Consider the following 19,371-nt stretch of genomic DNA (forward strand, 5'->3'; position numbering starts at 1 on the left):
AGATGCAAAGGGTATTGTCCACTCCTGTCCTCAATGTAGTATCATGGACCTGGTTTAGGGGTGGGCACTAACCCAAAAGGTCTGAAGGCACTTCAGGTTTGGCAAATGGATGTAACACATGTACCTGACTTTGGTAAGCTTAAGTATGTGCATGTCACAATCAACACCTATTCTCATTTTATATGGGCCACTGCACAAACCGGTGAAAAGGCATTACATGTGGAGAGACACTTAATGTCTTTTTTTACTGTCATGGGAGTACCTGTAGAAATTAAGACGGACAATGGTCCAGCGTATTGTAGTCAGCGAGTCGATAGGTTTATGACAACTTGGGGAATTAAACACGTCAAAGGGATTCCTCACTCCCCAACAGGGCAAGCAGTTGTTGAAAGGGCAAACCGTACCCTGAAGGATTATCTTCAGAGACAGAAAGTATCACAGGACATAGATGTAACTAAACGGTTGACTAAGGTGTTGTTTACCTTAAACTATCTTTCCCTTACGGAGGGTAGAGAGGGACCACCTGTTGTTATACATCACCAAACAGCGCGAGGGAACCAAACAACTACAGTTCCTGGTTTGAATGTTTTGTATAAAAATATGGCTTCAGGCGTATGGGAAGGACCTAATCCGGTGTTATTTACCGGTAGAGGTTATTTTTGTATCTCCACAGATGAAGGACCTATATGGGTCCGTAGCAAGTTTGTGTGACCTGTGTGTCAAGATCAGAAGACAGAAGAGAAGACTCAGAGCGAGCAGACGGAATAAACTGTCTATGTTGTAAGGGATGTAACCCGCGGGTATTATGCCAATGTATGCTATGTGGGGTAAAACGGTTCTGTAAGCCAAAGCTGAAATGTAAATGGTGTAAAGAGTGTATGTGTTTGATTAGTAAATGGGCATGAAGCAAGAGAAAGCATATGACTAGTGGAATACCATGCTGATTGGAGAAAGTACACATCATCAGAATCCCTGAAAGCACTGATTTGTGGGGTGGAATATGTAAAACAAGAAATAAATAAAATTAAAAAAAAGTGGAAATTGCAAGAGTAAACATGTTTCAGTGGTGGACTTGGATTACGGTCTTGATGAATTTTTTACCCATTGGCCAAAGTATTTTTGACATCTTGCCTAGGACAAACATATGGGTGACATGGGCAAATATCACGGGAGTAACAGACTTTTGTTTAAGTCTGCAACAGGCAGACAACCCCTTTAGAACTTGTTTAATTGGTATTCCCCTGCAAGAGAATGAAACAGATTTTGATGGTTTTTGGAATGTTAAAGCAGTGGATCTGACTTCCAATCAGAATGGTACATGTATGAGTCCAAATGGGCAATATGTTTGGCCTTCTATGCGTAATGCAGTGTGGCAGAAGACAGTTATTGAGGATTTAAATCAGCCACATCATTTACCTTTGCAGGAGTTAGACCTATTGGCTAGCGTTTTACCTGTTGAATATGTTAATGTAACAGCAACTAGTATGGCAGACTGTACCCACATGTCATCACCACTTCAGCCCATGAATGGCACTGGAGTAATTTGGTTTGGTGACCCGTGGCAGTTATGGCTAACATGTCAAGGTGAACAGGGGTTTTATACAGGGTTTCAAAATCTAACCAGTTCACCAATTTGGGGTGAACTGAAAACTGGGGGTTTCCATATAGATGTATCAGGGGGTTATCAGTTGCCACCGGGAATCTTTTTGATATGTGGGGACAGAGCGTGGCCAGGGATTCCTTTGTATCCTGTCGGTGGACCATGTTATTTAGGGCGTTTGACTTTGTTTGCTCCACATATGAAAGACTTATTGAAAATGACTCCACAATCTCATAGATCACGGAGGGCACTGCGCACCTTTGATGAAACATGTAATGACCAAGTCGATCTGCAGTCTGTAACATCAAATGTCTTAGCCTCTATATTTATGCCAGGAGCAATGGCTGCATTAAATGCTAAGAATATACGAAGGTTAGCGTGTTGGGGAGAGAAACAATTTAATCTTACATCGCAGATTTTAAGTTCGTTATTGCTTGATGTAGATAGTGTTAGGCATGCTACGTTACAGAATAGAGCTGCAATAGATTTTTTGTTATTAGCACATGGACACGGTTGTGAGGATTTTGAAGGGATGTGTTGTATGAACCTTTCCGATCATTCCATATCAATGCACAAGACGTTGTCACAACTGCAGGGAAACATGAAGCATATTCTTGCTGATGATAATCCCTTTGATGAATGGTTGAGAGGACTGGGGATAACAGGTTGGTTAAAGACGTTATTGATGGAAGGAATACGCTTTGTTATAATCATTGTTGTAACGTTTTTAGTTTTTAGCTGTTTATTTTCTTGTGTGAAGAAAGGTTTAACATCCATTGTGAAACAGACATGGGTTGTCCAAAAAGAAAAAGGGGGATATGTAGAGGGATTTTTAAAGGACCGAGGACATATGTTACCATTGTCCGGGTTGGACAACCCAGGCCTGTTAGTTGAAGCTGCAGAGCAGTTTTAAATTGTCCTGGGAACAAGCAGTGTGAGAAAGAAAACAAGCTATGCACAAACAAGAAGCCAGGTGCAGAGCAAGCCCTGGGAACCGCGGAATCAGCACACTCTCATTGGCGCACTCTGATCAGGTGCCTGCAGCATGCTCACCAGTCAGCGACACGGACACCCACGTGGCCAGAGACTTTTATCCAATCACCTGTGTGTAAAGTCAGGTGAGCGGTCGGTTTAAGTTATAAATATGACCTCTTTGTTTAATAAAGTGAGCATGGCATGTAGCCATATTGGTGTGTTTGTTGGGACTTGGCCGACTCTCCACGGGGGACCCTCTTCTAACATGTTTTTCCTTTTCCTTACATACAGAATTTTTAATTCTGACACATGCTCCCACTGTTAACACTATCAGCATTTCACCTACCACCACCCCAGTCTCCTCCATTTTTCTCCAGGTGCTTTAATCTTGTCTGTACCCTCCCCGCCTCCCCTTCTAAGGGGAGATATTTTCCACCCCACCACCAGCAGCTGCAGCAACCCAGTGCTGGTGAGATGCTAAACCTTCATCTCTAAGCAGCGCACACATTCTGAACATGAGACAATTAGGAAACAAAGAGGGAAGTATTGACAGGAGTAAATTAAGAGAAATCATAAAGCTTAAGCAGAAAGCAAGCAGTTTGAAAGGTATTCAGAGAAAGCCCTTTCCTGGATGAATCTAATTGTTTTGTTATCTTTACCCACCAAAGCATTTACTTTGGTTTGTCGCCCGATCCACAAACACTTTCGAGGAGATGACATTACCGAAAGGCAGGAACATCTGCATCAGCTCAGCATCCCCAAATTCCTGGGGCAGATGGTAGATAAACAGGTTACAGCCCTCTGGTCCTATCAGGATAAAAATAAGACCCATGAATACAGAGAAATAGGATATGAGAAAGCATATGGTGGAGCTTTACTTTGGCATCCCCTCTGACTGGTGAGGGGGCCACCTCTAGGAAGCAGTCTGTAGACTCTCAGAGGAATGGACAAATCGGAAAACCAGGAAATCAGAAAGTCACCTAAAAGCTATGCTGACTTCTTTAATCTTCCCAGGACAGACACTAGGATAAAATCTAGAAGCAGAGGAATGCAGTAGCACATGTGGTTATGGAAAGACAGAATGGAGGAATAAGAACAAAAAGAATGAAATATGCAGTTCATAGTTTTTGTTTGCTCCTCATAATCTCATTTAATCTGTAGAGTTCTGGGTGCCCTCCCCTCCACTAATCCTTGCCTCTTCTCAGTGTCTGCATGCAGAAGTTTCATTATCCTTCTTGTGTCTGACAGGACTGTGATAACAAGTAGAAAAAGATGCACAGACCTATGAGCTTTTTTTGTTCTGTAGAATTTTTCATTCAGCCCGCCCAACTCAGCCAAAAGCTTCCCCAAATCTGGACAGTTTGGCCATGTCCCATCCTAGAGGGTTCTTTAAAAGAGATTACAGTTGGATTTATATTCAAAATACTTTACAAAAGGAATTGCCTTTTTTGCCTCAGTGCTGTAACATATATTCATATAGACTTGAGTGCTTGGAAGGATATCCAGAGAGGAGTCTTTAGTTGGAATATGTAGTTTTGTTAAACACTCATAAAATGTTCTGTTGAAATTCCATTTTGGGGTGGAAGAGGGAGAATCTGCCTCTGGTCAAGCAGACTAGAATGTAATGTTTCAATGTGACTTTTTTTTTTTTTTAAGCATGCTGTAATTGAGCAAAAGTCAAGAGACCAGGTGTGTCCAAGTGCTTTTACTGAAAAAAAAACCCAAACATTTAAACCACTTGCAGTGTTCAGTACCAGAAAACTGTATAGTTTGACGAAGCAAGTTTTGGGTTGTTTTCTTTGTGGAGTTGTTTCCAAAGGTACTTCCAGCTGCTGCCCAGCTCTGTACTGACCTTGACAGGTAAATCCAGCTCTGGATTGCTTGGTGGTGGGGGTAGATGAAGGGGAAATAGTGTGTGCTCCTTACCACAACGGTAAGAGGACAGAGGGAGGAGGGTTCCCCCTCCCCAGCCCATGGGCCTACAATCCTGTGACCTGAGTCAGCCAACCTTCCCCATTTATGGCTAGGGCATAATGTGGGGGAGGAAAAGCTTTTTTTAAATACTCCCATTTTCTTCATAAGGGCATAATTACAATGCTATAACACAGCAAATAATTACAACTTTGCCTTTCCTGTTAGGGAAAGGAGATCACCTAGATGTTCCCACCTTTTATTAGCCATTACTCGTAGGGGAACGAAGACAGTGGGTTGATTGACATTGATAATATGCAGCTGTGCTCCTACAGCAAAGTGGTTAAATAGCTCTGAGGAGTGTGGGAGAAAAAAAAAACAGGCAAAGGAGAGGCAAGTAGTAGTGTAGTCTGGATTTTGGAGGCTAAAGAAACAGCATAGACAGTATATTTTGACCAATGGTAAAGCCTTTTTGCTGCTTACTGTTTTATTTGTGTTGCATTATTTTGTGGCTACTGTACCTCAATTGCAACAATTGGTGCTCTGTGTGAGGCAAACTGATTTGGGCATTTGGAGTTTATATGAGACTTCAGGTAATGAGTGGTGACAGTGCTGCCCAATGTAGCTGAGACAGGCAGGGAGAGCCTGCAATCTGAATCGTGTAACAGACATTAGAAGAGGTGAGCTATTGGGGACTAATTGTTATGGGTTTGCATGTGTTTTCAAGCAGTAGCAAAAGCCTTTAAAGAACTTTAACTTTGTAGATGAAAACATGCAAGTACAAAAGGTCATTGGAGGAAAGCCCATGGTGGTCATAATCTTCTTTTTGAGAAAAAGAAGGCCAATGTTTGGGGTAATTTACAGAATAAAGTTGTGAAAGTTGACTTCAGCATATAGAAAAAACATAGTGTTATATCCTTGAGTGAGCTGAGAAGTGCTGAAGGGAGTCACCTTAGTTGAGCAAATTCTGTCTGGCCTGCATTCATAACTGTATGGTAATTAGAGAGCTGAGTCGTATTTCAAAGAGTGAAAATTTATTATTTATTTTTTTGCTGCTAGTGCAAAACAAGATTTTAAGGGTCTAATCAGGCTGGAAGAGTAGTCAGAACAGCTGGAAGAACAGTGAGAAAATAGTAATACAGGCAAGACCTATAGTCAAGTGACCACAGATAGAATTGTAATAGCTGTTTATAAAGCTGACTTGTGCACTTATCCTGTTGATGTTGTGGTAAATGCATCTAATGAGGACTTTAAAAACATCGGTGGCCTTGCTGATGCGCTATTAAAAGTGGCTGGTCCAGAACTGCAACAGGAGTGTGATGAGCTGGTGAGGAAGAATGGGAGTTTGCAGCCTGGATGTGCTGTTATCGTGGGCCCTGGGAAGCTCCCCTGCAAGAACATAATTTATGCTGTTGGTCCTAGGTGGAGGAAAGATGAAGCAGAGAAGTGTGTGTTCTTGTTAAGAAAGATGGTGAAGAAAAGTCTACAACTAGCTGAAACATACAATCATTGCTCCATAGCTCTACCTGCTATAAGTGGAGGGATTTTTGGCTTCCCATGGGAACTGTGTACATATTTGATTGTATCCTCCATCAAGGAGACCTCGGAAGAATCCATGGGGGACAGCAGCTTGAAGGAGGTTCATCTTGTGGATGTTGCACAGGACCAAGTGTGGAAACAGGATAACTCAGGCAATGATTTCATTGGCACTGATAAACCTTTTGATCCAGGTCCTATAGATCTGGAAAAGGAACCACACTGTCCTGTCCTCCCCCCCCCCCCCATGACTTGATTGTATTTTTGGGGAGGATGAAAGGGGGTCTGGGGGATCAGTGGCAGGAATGCAAGTGGGAAGCGCTTAAGCGAGGGGCTTTGGGGGTTGTGATGGCATGACTGGTATTTTATCAGCCAAATCAACCTCGAGAGTGGCAGTCTGTGCAATATGAGGCTGTTAAAGAGTTTAGAAAAGCAGTGTGGGAAGGGTGGGTCCCTCAAACAGGTCAGAGAATCAGTGGATAACAGAAAAATTGTCAGTATTGGGATAGAACAAGTGTAAAAAATGACAGACTGCACCCAGTGGTGGGATGTCAAGGATGATAGTTTGTCTGTCAGTCAGTCCTCTGGAACCTCAAGAGCTTGATATTTTAGGGACTTTAGGGGTGGAATTCTGTGTGTTTTTTAACTTCACACCTACAGCAGAAATTCATTGGAACAATGGGGTGGGAGTGAAAAATGTCACACCTGACAGTCCTTTGTGGAGAAATGAATCAAACTGGTGTGCATCTGTAGGGTGTAATCATACACAACCTGCCCCAGATGTGGCCCTGCCTAGGTAATTACCAAAAAGTTTATTTCTATTTTGTGGAGATAGGGCTTGGCCAGGGCTACCCAGCAGGAAAGTGGGAGGACCATATACCATAGGCAAATTAAGTTTGTTAGCGCCTTCACAGAACATAGTGTCATGGGTTTCTAGATGATTGGTTAAGTCACTTGGGGTAAGGGTCTTGGTTCATGGGATTGAGTTGTGACTCATGGGACTGTTTGTAATCTGTGTCATCTTGTTCATGATACCATGTTTGTTTTGTTGTTTGCAAAGGGCCCTGCAATGGATGATAAACATGGCCTTTTTGGTTGAAAAACAAAAAGGGGGAAATGAGGGATTAGACTGGGCTGCTGGCATCTCAGGCTTTAATGATGGGATAGAGCTGTGTCTTTAAAGAGAGCGAGCCGCAACCTTGACTGAGTGAACTCTGACAAGAAGGAAGAGAGAGAGAAAACAGGATATGAAGCAAGGCTAGAGCTGGATATGGGGTGACATGTCAGCTGCTGGCAGAGAACATGAAACCCATGCATCTTAGCCAATCAATAGTTGTTGCTGAGCATGCTAGCTGTAAGGATAGCCAATCACAGAAGCTGGAGAAAGGGTACATAAACCTGAAGAAACAAAAAAGGCGTGCTGCTTTGCTGCATTTAATTGCCAATGAAGATTGCAAGTGGGCATTGCAGCCCTTCTGCAATCGCAACCCCATCACGTGTCAAATGTTTGTAAAATAGAAGCAACCTTTTGAAAAAAACAAAAAGGGGGAATTATAGGGGAATGAAGACAGTGGGTTGATTGACATTGATAATATGCAGCTGTGATTCTACAGCAAAGTGGTTAAATAGCTCTGAAAAGTGGGGTGCGGGGGGACCTGGATGAAGTAGAGACAAGGAGCAGTATGATCTGGCCTCTGGAGGATGGAGAAACAATGTGGACAGTAGAGTTTGACCAATGGTAAAGCGTTTTGCTGCTTACTATCTTGTGTTGCATTATTTCCTGACTGCTGTAACTAAATTGCAACAAATACTAATCCTCTCCTGGCTGTCAGAAGTACAGCAAAGTCAGGATACTGACAGATGCCCATTTAAAGCTCATTAAAATTCCTGCGCCTCAGCATGACTGAAGTCATAGGCTCTCCACACTTCCTTTTGGATTAATGGAAAATGAAGCCCTAATGAATATTTGCTAAGCACAATTCTCCCTGCTAATTTGCTGAAAAGACTGTCATGAAGGAACAGCTGATCCTTTTTGCATCTTGTGCGTTTCCTAGAGGTCATGAAGATGGTAACAGTGTTTATTCAAAATGGGGGGATAGTGCTAAGGTGGAATAATTAACTAATTAGGCACCTGGTCATCTGCTTAGCTAAATTGCTTTTGAACCTCAGTGGCCCACAATCATGCTCCCCTATTTCATGCCAAGCTTTTCAATCTCCCCCTCCCCACCTCCTGTCTGCCTCTTCCTAGTCTCCTCACTGAGCCACTATCCCTTCTCCAATCCAATCCTTGCTGTAGTTAAGCTCCACACAATGTGGAGTTATGGACATGATAAATACATATGAAAGTCTGAAAGCATTAAACACTGACACATACACACATACCCCTTAGGTATCTGTTAGAGCTGAGAAAACTTCTTCCAGGAGAAGACCATGGTCCAGTATATCGGGAAAAATTCATTCCTTCAGCTGAATGTGCCCCAGAGCACTACTGCTGTGGGTTTTCAGATCCATACTATAATAGAATAGGTAAAATTTTGGCTTTGCTGCTGTTAGTGGCAAAAATCCCCACTGATATCACCTGAGCCAGCAGTTTGCTCTGTAAAATTTGCAAATTCTTTCAAAAATAGCATCTGCATTTCTTGGGGTCTTGGATGTCTTGTGCATGACTAGGGATTCTGCCTGTGTGTGCTGAGAAGCTCTTACTAAGGCATAAGGCAGACCAGGAGGCATACAACTTTATCTACACCAGATTTAGAGATTGTGCTCAAGGAGAGAACAACCCTTAGTTCACCTTGAAGTCAGCTTTGTCTCTCAATGCTTGGAGACCAAAAGGAAGAGACCAGGGAAGATGTGAAAAAGCAGAGACCATCCTCAAAGCTCAGTTCAGCTGTGAAATGTGTCTAGGAAACCCATGCTGTGGCTTCTGATACCAACTCAACATTCAAGGCCAAACTCACTCTGTTCCCAAATACAGAGGGATTTTGCTAATTTATGATGCTAAAAACTCCACCTGCTATTGAGAAACAGTCTGGGGTAGTTTGATTTTTTTATTATTATTATTTTACTATTATCATATATGAAAGTTCTGCTATTAGAATTTAAAAAGCAGGTTCTTGTTAAATCCACCCAGCTGTAGGTTATCTATTGGAGTCCTTGGTAAAGAAGTCACAAAACAAGCGCTCTCTGTCTCAGCCCTTATACCTTGAGGTGTAGGGTGGTTTTTTTGCCTGAGTCAAGTTAATCTGGGCACTCCATGGAAGACTATATGTATGGCCAACTCTGTATATATGTGTATATTTTTAAGAAACCAAACACATGAGTTGTTAGTTGTTCAGCTCAGAATACTATGAAGAGCTGACTTAGTGCACACATGCAATGACTTTTAATGAACTCAGTCAGGATCAGTGTAGCAAGAGGAAGACCAGAGCTGGTATGGCAAAACCTTAGTGAAAACTCCAACTGTCTTCTTGGAGAGAAAGGTCTTGTTTTGGACTGAGTTAATGGATTATTGGAGAGCAGTATACTTTGCAGTTCAGGGCCAAATACAATACTAAAATTATTTACTGCACACTTTAGTTTTCGAAAGAGCTGTAAGTCAGCTCAAAATCTAGCCATTAGAACACTTATAAAAAAAGTATCAAGGTTCATTCCTACCCTGACATGTATTGTGGCTCTTGGTTTTCTGACTTTGTTATAGATATTTCTATTCATTAATACAGTAGAAGCACAGATAGCCTTGATTTGGATGACAGGAAAATTTGTAAGGAATGCACAGTTTATGAATGGTTTATATATTACAGGCAAACTGTGTTTGATAATGGAAAAAAACCAGGACTGAGGGCATGGGAGTACATGGTAGAAAATTCTGTAGTGTGTCTAAGTTGATTTGGCTTGTTTGGACCCAAGCTGCTAAGCCATGGCTCTGCCCATGCTCCTTACCCTCCTGCTCATTGTTATCATGGGGACAGCAGCAGACCCAACATATCTCTGGGTGTCCACTATCAACGCAAGTAAATGCCATGTACCTGAGCTGACATCAGCTAGCTAGCATTGCATCCCCAATACTGTGAATCACTGTCGCAAGGACTGCTCTTGTGACAGTAATTAAAAATGAGCTATCCCGTAAGGCTGTAGGAAGTTAGCCTGCAGCCCTGGTCAATTGCACACTTCACCTCTACAGCAAATACTCAGAGCCTGGAATTTCATTGCCTCTTCTGCATCTGCTAGCTATTCCATCCCCAGCATGTTCGAGCACAGGGCAGATGAGAGTCACAAGCCTACACTTCATTTTAATATCTAAGTGTACTTTGAATTTCAGAAAGTATGTCAAGATGAGTAATACTATACAAATTTTAATTATCCCCAAGTTTTGCCTAGTTGACATAGGCTGAATCAAGACTTCATCTCTAGCTTTGATTGTTTTGGATCTGTTCCACCCCATGCACTCTGTCAGCTGCCAGTAGCCTCAGCACTCATGTGGAAGTAATGACTAATCTCTACAGGAACACTGCAGCAGCCAAGTGGCTCTGGGCTTGTTATCCAACCGGGATCTGGGAGCGGAGAGTTAGCATTGTTATTAACAATGTAATCATTGATGTTATTGTTGTGAGCAGGTTCATTAATGAATCAACATTTGTCATATCCTTGGAAACACAAAGTGCTCTTCTCAGCACTGAGCATTATTATTAGAATTTCCTCTTTCTGCATTTTCCTGTTAAAAATTACAGATGCTTAAAGGTCTTCACCCTCTTCTAAAAAGGAGTGTTGTGCCTTACAGATTCTCCTTCTAGTAAGCAGGAGAGAAAGCCACAGCATCTAAACGCTGCAGGAAAATGGAGGACACTGGGAATAGCATCCTGCATTGGACTGGTGGTTCATCTCTTTTATCTGGCCCCAACCATCCTCAATACCAGCTGCTTACAGGAAGGAGCAAGGAGTTATGAGATAACTTGTCCACTGGGTGACAACCTCAACCCACAGAGACACATGGTGCCTTGCAAACACAGGGGTCTTTGAGCAGTGGGTATTCAAACTGAGCACAACAGCTATCCCTCGCTTCTGATTGTTTCTGACACAATGCTATGCTGAGCAATGATCTGATTGCCGTTTTGTCCTGTGCTTAATCTAGTCACAGTAAGTAATAAAAAGCAAATTCCTTCAGCATGGGGGAACATCTCTGTAATGATATATTAGATCTGTGCATCTGTTCTCACAGCAGGGACATGTACAAGAGCTAATCAGGAGCTGAAAGTTGTGTTCCCCAGGAAGTTCTGACATCGGTAAAAAAATTAGTTCCAAATTAGAATGGAATGCCAACATTTCTAATTTTCTTACAATATGAGATTTCCCTCCCCAGAGTTAGTTCTAGGTCATCAAAATGTTTTAGTTTGACTGTGTAATCTTGATTCAATTCATTCTGACTGTTACATTATATGAAAATATTAAATGTCATTATGTATAACACATATAGCATAGAATATATCTGAATTAGTGATCTAATAGAGAAAAGTTGAAATGTAATTATTTTAAATGAGGGTCTCTACACTAAGCTGAAGCATCTGACTTAAATTCCTCACTTAGGCAAGCAGTCTCCTCTTGTCAAGAGAGAGCAGTGGACTCCCTGGATGACGGTTGTGACTAAGTTGCCTCTTAGGATCCCAATGCTCCCCACTGACTGTAAAGGGAACATACAGGACTCTTCATTCAGGCAAGTTTTTTTTATGCAAAGCATGGCATGAATACCTCACAGAACATTTACATGCAATAGTAGGAGATTCACCTCTCCTTACTTTTCAAATCTCCAGTGCAGCCATCCTGTCCTGAAGACTAGATAACTTGACTGCTCTCATAGTCAATGTAAAGAAATAGGTACTTTTATTATATGATTAATCTCATCCTGATATAGATATTGTGCTCTAATTTCTTCTTCAAGATTATCACTGAAGGCTGAAAGGACTAGATCAGCTCCTCTAAATAGTTGATCCTCATTCTCTAAATAGCAGGTATCTGAAATCATGTTACTGGCTTTTAATGAAGGGCCACCAGTGCTTCATTTCCTATTAAGTCCTTTATTCCAATGCAATAGCATTTTCATCTGCATTCTTGTTGCTTGTCTCTAACACAGACACCACCACACCACCACCACTGGACATTATTGCCTAACAGGTCTTTCCATGGCCCATGCACATCAGCATTCTCCCCTCCCTGGGGACTGAGGAGATCTCAGCAGCGATTCCCTATAAGGATGTTCCCTCACATTACTGTTAATGCCAATGATGCTGTGTCACATATGGAAATTGAGAAAAGACTCAGTGGACCATGAATTCAAAGCAATTGGGTGTTTAATGAATACTCTGTAGATATATGATGAGGGGAACAATGTGATGAGAATGGTGTGCTGGTGGCAGAAAGGAGGACAGCCCATTTACTCACCTTCTCTCTGTTGCTGTGGTATCATGGGAGGTGGCTGTGGGAACGCTTGGCTAATCTGGCCATAAGCAGCAGGATAAGCAGCTACAAGGGAGACAGAAAGGGAAAGAAGAAAGAGGGACATATTTCAGTGCTGGGAAGCAAGGAGCTTTCACTCCAAACCATGATACCAAGCTAGAAGTGGGCTACCCCTGCATTTTGCCTCTGTGAAGAGCCATCTCATGCAGCATGAGGTGTGGCAGATGAACCACAGTGATTATTGAGGAGGTACCACCCTGAGCACCCACCCTCCTTTTGGCTTTGTCAGCAGTAACACCAGGGACAGCCATGCAGTGTAAATGGGGGTCTCCACTGAGATCTCCCCAGCAGAAATGTGTAAACATCCCAGATTGCACTACAAACACATTGATTCATAAGCTCAGCATGTCAACACCCATGCTGACAGCCACACACAGAGTGCATGTTTCCCTGTGTAATCGCTCTTGCACCCTGATTAATTCACATGCTCATTAAAAGAGATCACATGTGTTTCCTCCCTTACTCTAACCTTTGTATGCCCACACACTGTATAGGCACAGTTGCACATACAGTCTCGGATATACATTTTTCTTTCATGTCCACAGAGACTTTCTTTCTCTCACACAAAGACAGTGGAAACAGTGTGTGGCAATTAAACAGTTTTCCCCACCTCAGTTCCCCCACCAAGCAGACAAGGGGAGCCATTCAGTACCACAGATGATAGATAATGTGTCTTGCTGCTAAAAATATAGAATACAGGTCACCTGCAAGCCCAGAGAGCAGAGGATAAGGGCTATGTGTGTGCAGAGGGATTAATTAACAGCTCAAAGGCTTGAGCTCTTTCCCATCTATCAAACCTCACAAGCGATAAATGACGATAACTAAAACACCAGAAAATGAAGCCCTACATGGAGAATTAAGTAAACTTTCCAGATATAGTGCTGACATGAGATAATAGCCACTCCTCAGTGGGAACCCATGATTGCTTCAGTTACCACAGGAAATAATGACTTTGGGGGTGGCACCTTCCTTGCAAAGTTGGCTATGGATACCCTGTGAATGGAGGTTGAACACAGCAGGTCACAGTCTGCATTAGGTCACTTTGGCTGATGTCACTCCATCAACTACAAAGGACCTGCTCAGCATACAGGGCAACACAAGCAGAAGCTGATCCATTGGGAACTGCGGAGAAATCTGCTGGAAAGCCAGGAGTATGTCTGTGTAGCTCCTAAGCAAGCCTCAAACTAACTAGCTGGGTATAGCCAGTGTAGACTACATACTAAAATGGATATGTGCAAACATACCATATCCTGACAGGATCTGGTTGCCCATCTTCCCTCCTCACTGCAGCACTAAGACCTGTTACAGAAAGTGGCACCCAAATCAGTGACCTGATTTTGCATTTGTGTGCTGTGCTAAGCAGACCAGACCTGGTCCTGCCAATGAAGATGCACAGAGGTATAGGTCAGTGGGAGCCTTTCCAGGGGAAAGGAAGGACATTGCCTCCTTTAGGAGAAAAGACCTTGGGCTTTATATTTGTTTTCACAAGAAGTTCAAATTTAATTTGAGAGTCTGTGACACACACACCCCAGCTTGCCTTGTATCAGCAAACACCTCCCTTCCCCCAGCCCCCTCAGGTGTGTTCAGAGATTAAAGAAAGGTTTATTGGGAGAATGTGTTAATACTAACAACCTGCGTACTGCTGCACTCCAGCATAGGCTTGCTGCAAGGGGTCTGCTGCAGTGGGACTCTGTGCTGTGGAGACACAAGAGATAAGGAATTATTGGTTTAAAGCATGACAAGCACTCTCCCTTTCTCTTCTCTGATCAATATGTGGTGTAGTGTAGAGGGATTTTTAAAGGACCGAGGACATATGTTACCATTGTCCGGGTTGGACAACCCAGGCCTGTTAGTTGAAGCTGCAGAGCAACTTTAAATTGTCCTGGGAACAAGCAGGGTGAGAAAGAAAACAAGCTATGCACAAACAAGAAGCCAGGTGCAGAGCAAGTCCTGGGAACCGCGAAATCAGCACACTCTCATCGGCACACTCTGATCAGGCGCCTGCAGCATGCTCACCAGTCAGTGACACGGACACCCACGTGGCCAGAGATTTTTATCCAATCACCTGTGTGTAAAGTCGGGTGAGCGGTTGGTTTAAGTTATAAATATGACCTCTTTGTTTAATAAAGTGAGCATGGCATGTAGCCATATTGGTGTGTTTGTTGGGACTTGGCCGACTCTCCACGGGGGACCCTCTTCAGTGTAGGACAGACAAACCTAGGGGCTGAACGTCCCAGAAGAGGAGAAGCTCACTCACCCTACAGACAGGACTGTACAGAGCCCCCCCATGATGTACAAGGGGGCTCTATCCCCCAGCAGTCACCCTGTGAGACTTGGAAGCAGCCTGTGAGACTGAAACAAGGCAAAGAAACCTCTCTCCCTACCCTTGCCCCCCTTCCTCAAGCTTGTTATGAACCCCACCTCTGATCATGCAGATTTTTTGGCATTGCAGTAATCGATGCCAAAGAGCACTCATCTTAAGCCAGGACTGACACTATGCTAGGTGCTGTGCAAACTCAGATCTCAGTGACAGCTAGAGTCACATGAAACTTTCAATCAGAGCAGAAAACAACAGGGGCATAGCAGGAAGAAGGAGAAAAGAACAAAGCAGTGGCTCCTGCCATCATGACAATTCTTGCAAGGACCGTGTTGCTGCCAGGCATCCCCCTGTGCCAGAGGAGATGCTGCTTGGAGGGGGACATCACAGGGAATTAAAGAAGCTGTCCCTCGAGGAAAAAACATTCACAAAGCATTTAATGAACAACAAAAGAAAGATGAAACCCCTACAGAATGGTTAGAAAGACTAAGGAAGAGTTTACAATTCTATTCCGGGTTAGACCCAACCACTGATGTAGGGCAAGTATTATTGAAAACTCAGTTTGTGGCTAAATCATGGATCGATATTCGGAAGAAATTAGAAAAGATGGAAGACTGGCAGCAAAGGGGATTAGATGAGTTACTCCGAGAGGCGCAGAAGGTTTATGTTCAGAGAGAGGAAGAAACTCAAAAGAAACAAGTTAGGCTTTTGGTTGCAGCAGTAAGGGAAGGACAGAAAGGTCCTCCGCCCAGACGGAATATGAACCTTAACCCATCGGGACCCTCTGGAAAGGAAAGTAGGAACCAGGGAAGGGAGAAGGAAACGAGGACCTGTTTCTATTGTGGGAAGTCGGGACATATTAAGAAGAATTGTAGGAAGAGGATGATGGATGAGAGGATGTTTAAAGAAGATTAGGGGGGTCAGGGGCTCTATCTGCTGGGGACCTGTGAGAAAAATGAGCCCTTGATAAAATTAAAAGTGGGTCCCCAACAACAAGAAATAGAGTTCCTAGTGGACTCTGGAGCAGAAAGATCTACTGTTCAAAAATTACCCCGGGGGTGTAAGATATCCTCGGAGAAAGTAGAAGTTACTGGAGCAACAGGGGAGTGATTCAAAATTAGGGGTGGGGTCCTTGCTGCTAGTGCCTGAGGCAGACTATAACTTATATAGGCAGAGATTTAATGATAAAATTAGGGATTAGTTTGGAAGTCATAAAAAATGAACTAAGAATTAAATTGTGTCCTTTACGGACAGTTGATGAGGGGAGAATAAACCCTGAGGTATGGTATACTCCGGAGACCATTGGAAAATTGGATATCGAACCTTTTTCAGTGACAATAAGGAACCCAGAAATACCAGTGAGAATAAAACAATACCCCCTACCGATGGAGGGAAGACAGGGATTGAAACCTGAGATTCAAAGGTTAATTGAAAAAGGAATATTGGAACCTTGTATGTCCCCTTTTAATACCCCCATCTTACCTATAAAGAAACCTGATGGAACATATAGATTAGTGCATGATTTGCAAGAAATTAATAAACGAATGGTGACCAGATTCCCTGTAGTGGTGAACCCTCATACACTTTTAAAGTCAGCTAGGCCCCAATGATCAATGGTATAGTGTAATAGATTTAAAGGATGCCTTCTGGGCATGCCCATTAAAGAAAGATTGCAGGGATTATTTTACCTTTGAGTGGGAAGACCCGGACACTCACAGAAAACAACAGTTACGGTGGATAGTCTTACCTCAGGGGTTCACCGAGTCTCCAAATTTGTTTGGACAGGCATTAGAACAAATATTGCGGGGGTATGAACTAGGGGAGGGAGTGACCCTTGTCCAGTATGTGGATGATTTACTCTTGGCCGGTGACGACGAGGAGGCAGTTAGGAAAGAGAGTATTAGGTTGTTAATTTTTTTAAGTTTACAGGGATTAAAGGTGTCGAAATCAAAACTACAGTTTGTCAAAAGGGAAGTGAAGTATTTAGGACACTGGTTGAGTAAAGGAACTAAGAAATTAGATCCAGAAAGGGTACAGGGCATATTATCATTGCCGGTTCCAAAAACCAAGAGACAGATCAGACAATTGTTGGGCCTTTTGGGAAATTGTAGACAATGGATTGAGGGCTATAGTAGGAAAGTAAATTTTTTATATGCTAAGATATCTAAGGATGGCCTATTGAAATGGTCTAAGGATGATGATGAACAATTGGAAGTTTTAAAAACAGATTTGGTAAACACTCCTGTTTTGAGTTTACCGGATGTCAAGAAACCATTTTATTTATTTATTAATGTTGATGAAGGAACAGCATATAGGGTGTTAGCTCAAGAATGGGCAGGGAAGAAAAAGCCTGTAGGATACCTTTCTAAATTATTAGATCCTGTAAGCAGAGGATGGCCTATCTGCCTACAAGCCATAGTGGCTGCGGCTCTACTAGTGGAAGAGGCTCACAAAGTTACCTTTAGGGGAGAACTGAAAGTATTATCACCCCACAATATTAAAGGAATTTTACAACAGAAAGCTGAAAAGTGGATTACTGATGCCAGACTCCTAAAGTATGAAGGTATCCTGATATCTTCACCTAAACTTGAACTTGAAGTTACTGGCTTACAGAATCCAACACAATTTCTGTACGGGGAACTGTCAGAAGAAATAATTCATAATTGCTTGCACACTATTGAAGAACAAACTAAAATTAGACAAGATTTAGAGGAAGAAGAGCTAGAAAATGGGGAAAAACTTTTTGTAGATAGGTCTTCCCGGGTGGTGGAAGGAAAAAGAAAATCAGGATATGCAATAATTAATGGGAAAACATTCAAGGTAATGGAATCTGGGCCCCTAAGCCCCAGTTGGTCGGCTCAAGCATGCGAGTTATATGCGGTTTTAAGAGCTTTACAATTATTGAAAGGAAAAATCGGTACAATTTATACCGATTCCAGGTATGCTTTTGGAATAGTGCATACATTTGGGAAAATTTGGGAAGAAAGGGGCTTAATAAATTCCCAGGGAAAGGGATTGATTCATCAGGAATTAATAGTTGAAATTTTGCAGGCTTTACGGGGATTGGTAGGAATAGCAGTGGTTCATCTGAAAGGACATCAACGGGGATTGACTCCGCTGACAAGGGGAAACAACTTAGCAGATCAGGAAGCAAAAAGAGCTGCTCTAATGATTTTTAAGGAGAAGAAAGATAGAAACCACTGGAATGAAACCCGTAAAGGGTGTATCAATTGCGGGGATGATTTGCTTGAGCCTCCCTGCTATAGTTGTTGGAAGAATTTTGGGAACAATATGCTCTATTGTAGCTGTGATAATCCAAATTTCAAGTTTTGCTGTGTTCATGGAGAAAAGTTTTTCCTGTACAGTTTAACTGTACAGGAAAAAGACAAGTTAACACGGATGGGGGCAAAGGAGATTGAATCAGGAAAATGGGAACTTTCTGATGGGTGAGAAGTCATTTCAAAGACCATGGCTATAAGAATTCTACGTAAATACCATGAAAACACCCATTGGGGGGTTCAAGCATTAGTAGATCAATTTGCTATAAAATATGCATGTATTGGGGTATATAATATAACAAAAAGAATAATTGGGGACTGCATAACTTGTCAAAGGGTGAACAAACACCAACTAAGAGAAAGGCCATTAGGAGGGCGAGAGTTAACCCACCGACCTCTTGCCAAAATTCAGTTAGACTTTACTGAATTACCGAAGGTCGGAAGGTATAGATATTTATTGGTAATAATAGATCATTTAACGCACTTTGTAGAAGCATTTCCAACTGCTAGGGCCACTGCCCAAATGGTAACCAAACTATTACTTGAAAATGTGATGCCTAGGTATGGTTCTATTGAAACTATTGACTCTGATAGGAGACCACATTTTGTTTCAAAAATCATAAAGGAAGTTTTTACTGCTTTGGGGACCAAATGGGAATATCATACACCTTGGCACCCACAGAGTTCGGGAAAAGTAGAACGGTTAAACGGTGAGATAAAGAAACAACTGACTAAGTTGATGATGGAGACCAAAATGTCTTGGGTGAAATGCCTTCCCCTAGCCTTATTAAACATTAGGACTCAACTCCGTACTGATGTGGGAATATCCCCTTTTGAGATATTATATGGAATGCCTTATGATTTGGAGGTTCCCCGAGATCATCCCCAGGTCGAAAGTTTACAACTGAAACAATATATAGTTCAACTTATGGCTATGAGAAAACAATTGTGAGATAAAGGCTTAGCAGTACAAAGACCTCCATTGGACATTGCAATACACAATATACAACCTGGAGACAAAGTTTTAATCAAGTCATGGAAGGAGTCCTCATTAACTCCCCGCTGGGAAGGGCCTTATCTTGTTTTACTCACTACAGAAACCGCCATTCGGACTGCTGAAAGAGGATAGACTCATGCCAGCCGAGTGAAAGGACCCATCTCTGAGGAGCAGTGGGAGAGCTCTGGAGATCCAGAAACTCTGAAATTGAAGTTGCATAAGAAAAAGGACTAATGAACTGGACTAAAAC

General features: G+C 42.4%; 1 protein-coding gene across 47 annotated transcripts in view; it reads right to left on the reverse strand.

The window, feature by feature from the left end:
* Nucleotides 1–19,371, reverse strand: part of LOC129783139 (CUGBP Elav-like family member 4) — a 773,173-nt gene that overhangs the window by 94,021 nt on the left and 659,781 nt on the right. For 8 of the 47 annotated variants that reach the window (XM_055792940.1, XM_055792915.1, XM_055792913.1 and 5 more), the window contains 4 exons: nucleotides 14,162–14,224; nucleotides 13,900–13,905; nucleotides 12,455–12,535; nucleotides 3,299–3,382 (listed from right to left, as the gene is read on the reverse strand). In XM_055792940.1, coding sequence (XP_055648915.1) covers nucleotides 3,299–3,382; nucleotides 12,455–12,535; nucleotides 13,900–13,905; nucleotides 14,162–14,224 — 234 coding nt within the window. Of the gene's footprint in view, nucleotides 1–3,238; nucleotides 3,383–12,454; nucleotides 12,536–13,899; nucleotides 13,906–14,158; nucleotides 14,225–19,371 lie in introns of all 47 variants that reach the window. The other 39 variants (XM_055792935.1, XM_055792932.1, XM_055792933.1 and 36 more) reach the window with 9 other exon arrangements.

Source organism: Falco peregrinus, chromosome W (assembly GCF_023634155.1).
Source record: "Falco peregrinus isolate bFalPer1 chromosome W, bFalPer1.pri, whole genome shotgun sequence".
In the NCBI taxonomy this organism is placed as follows: Eukaryota; Metazoa; Chordata; class Aves; order Falconiformes; family Falconidae; genus Falco; species Falco peregrinus.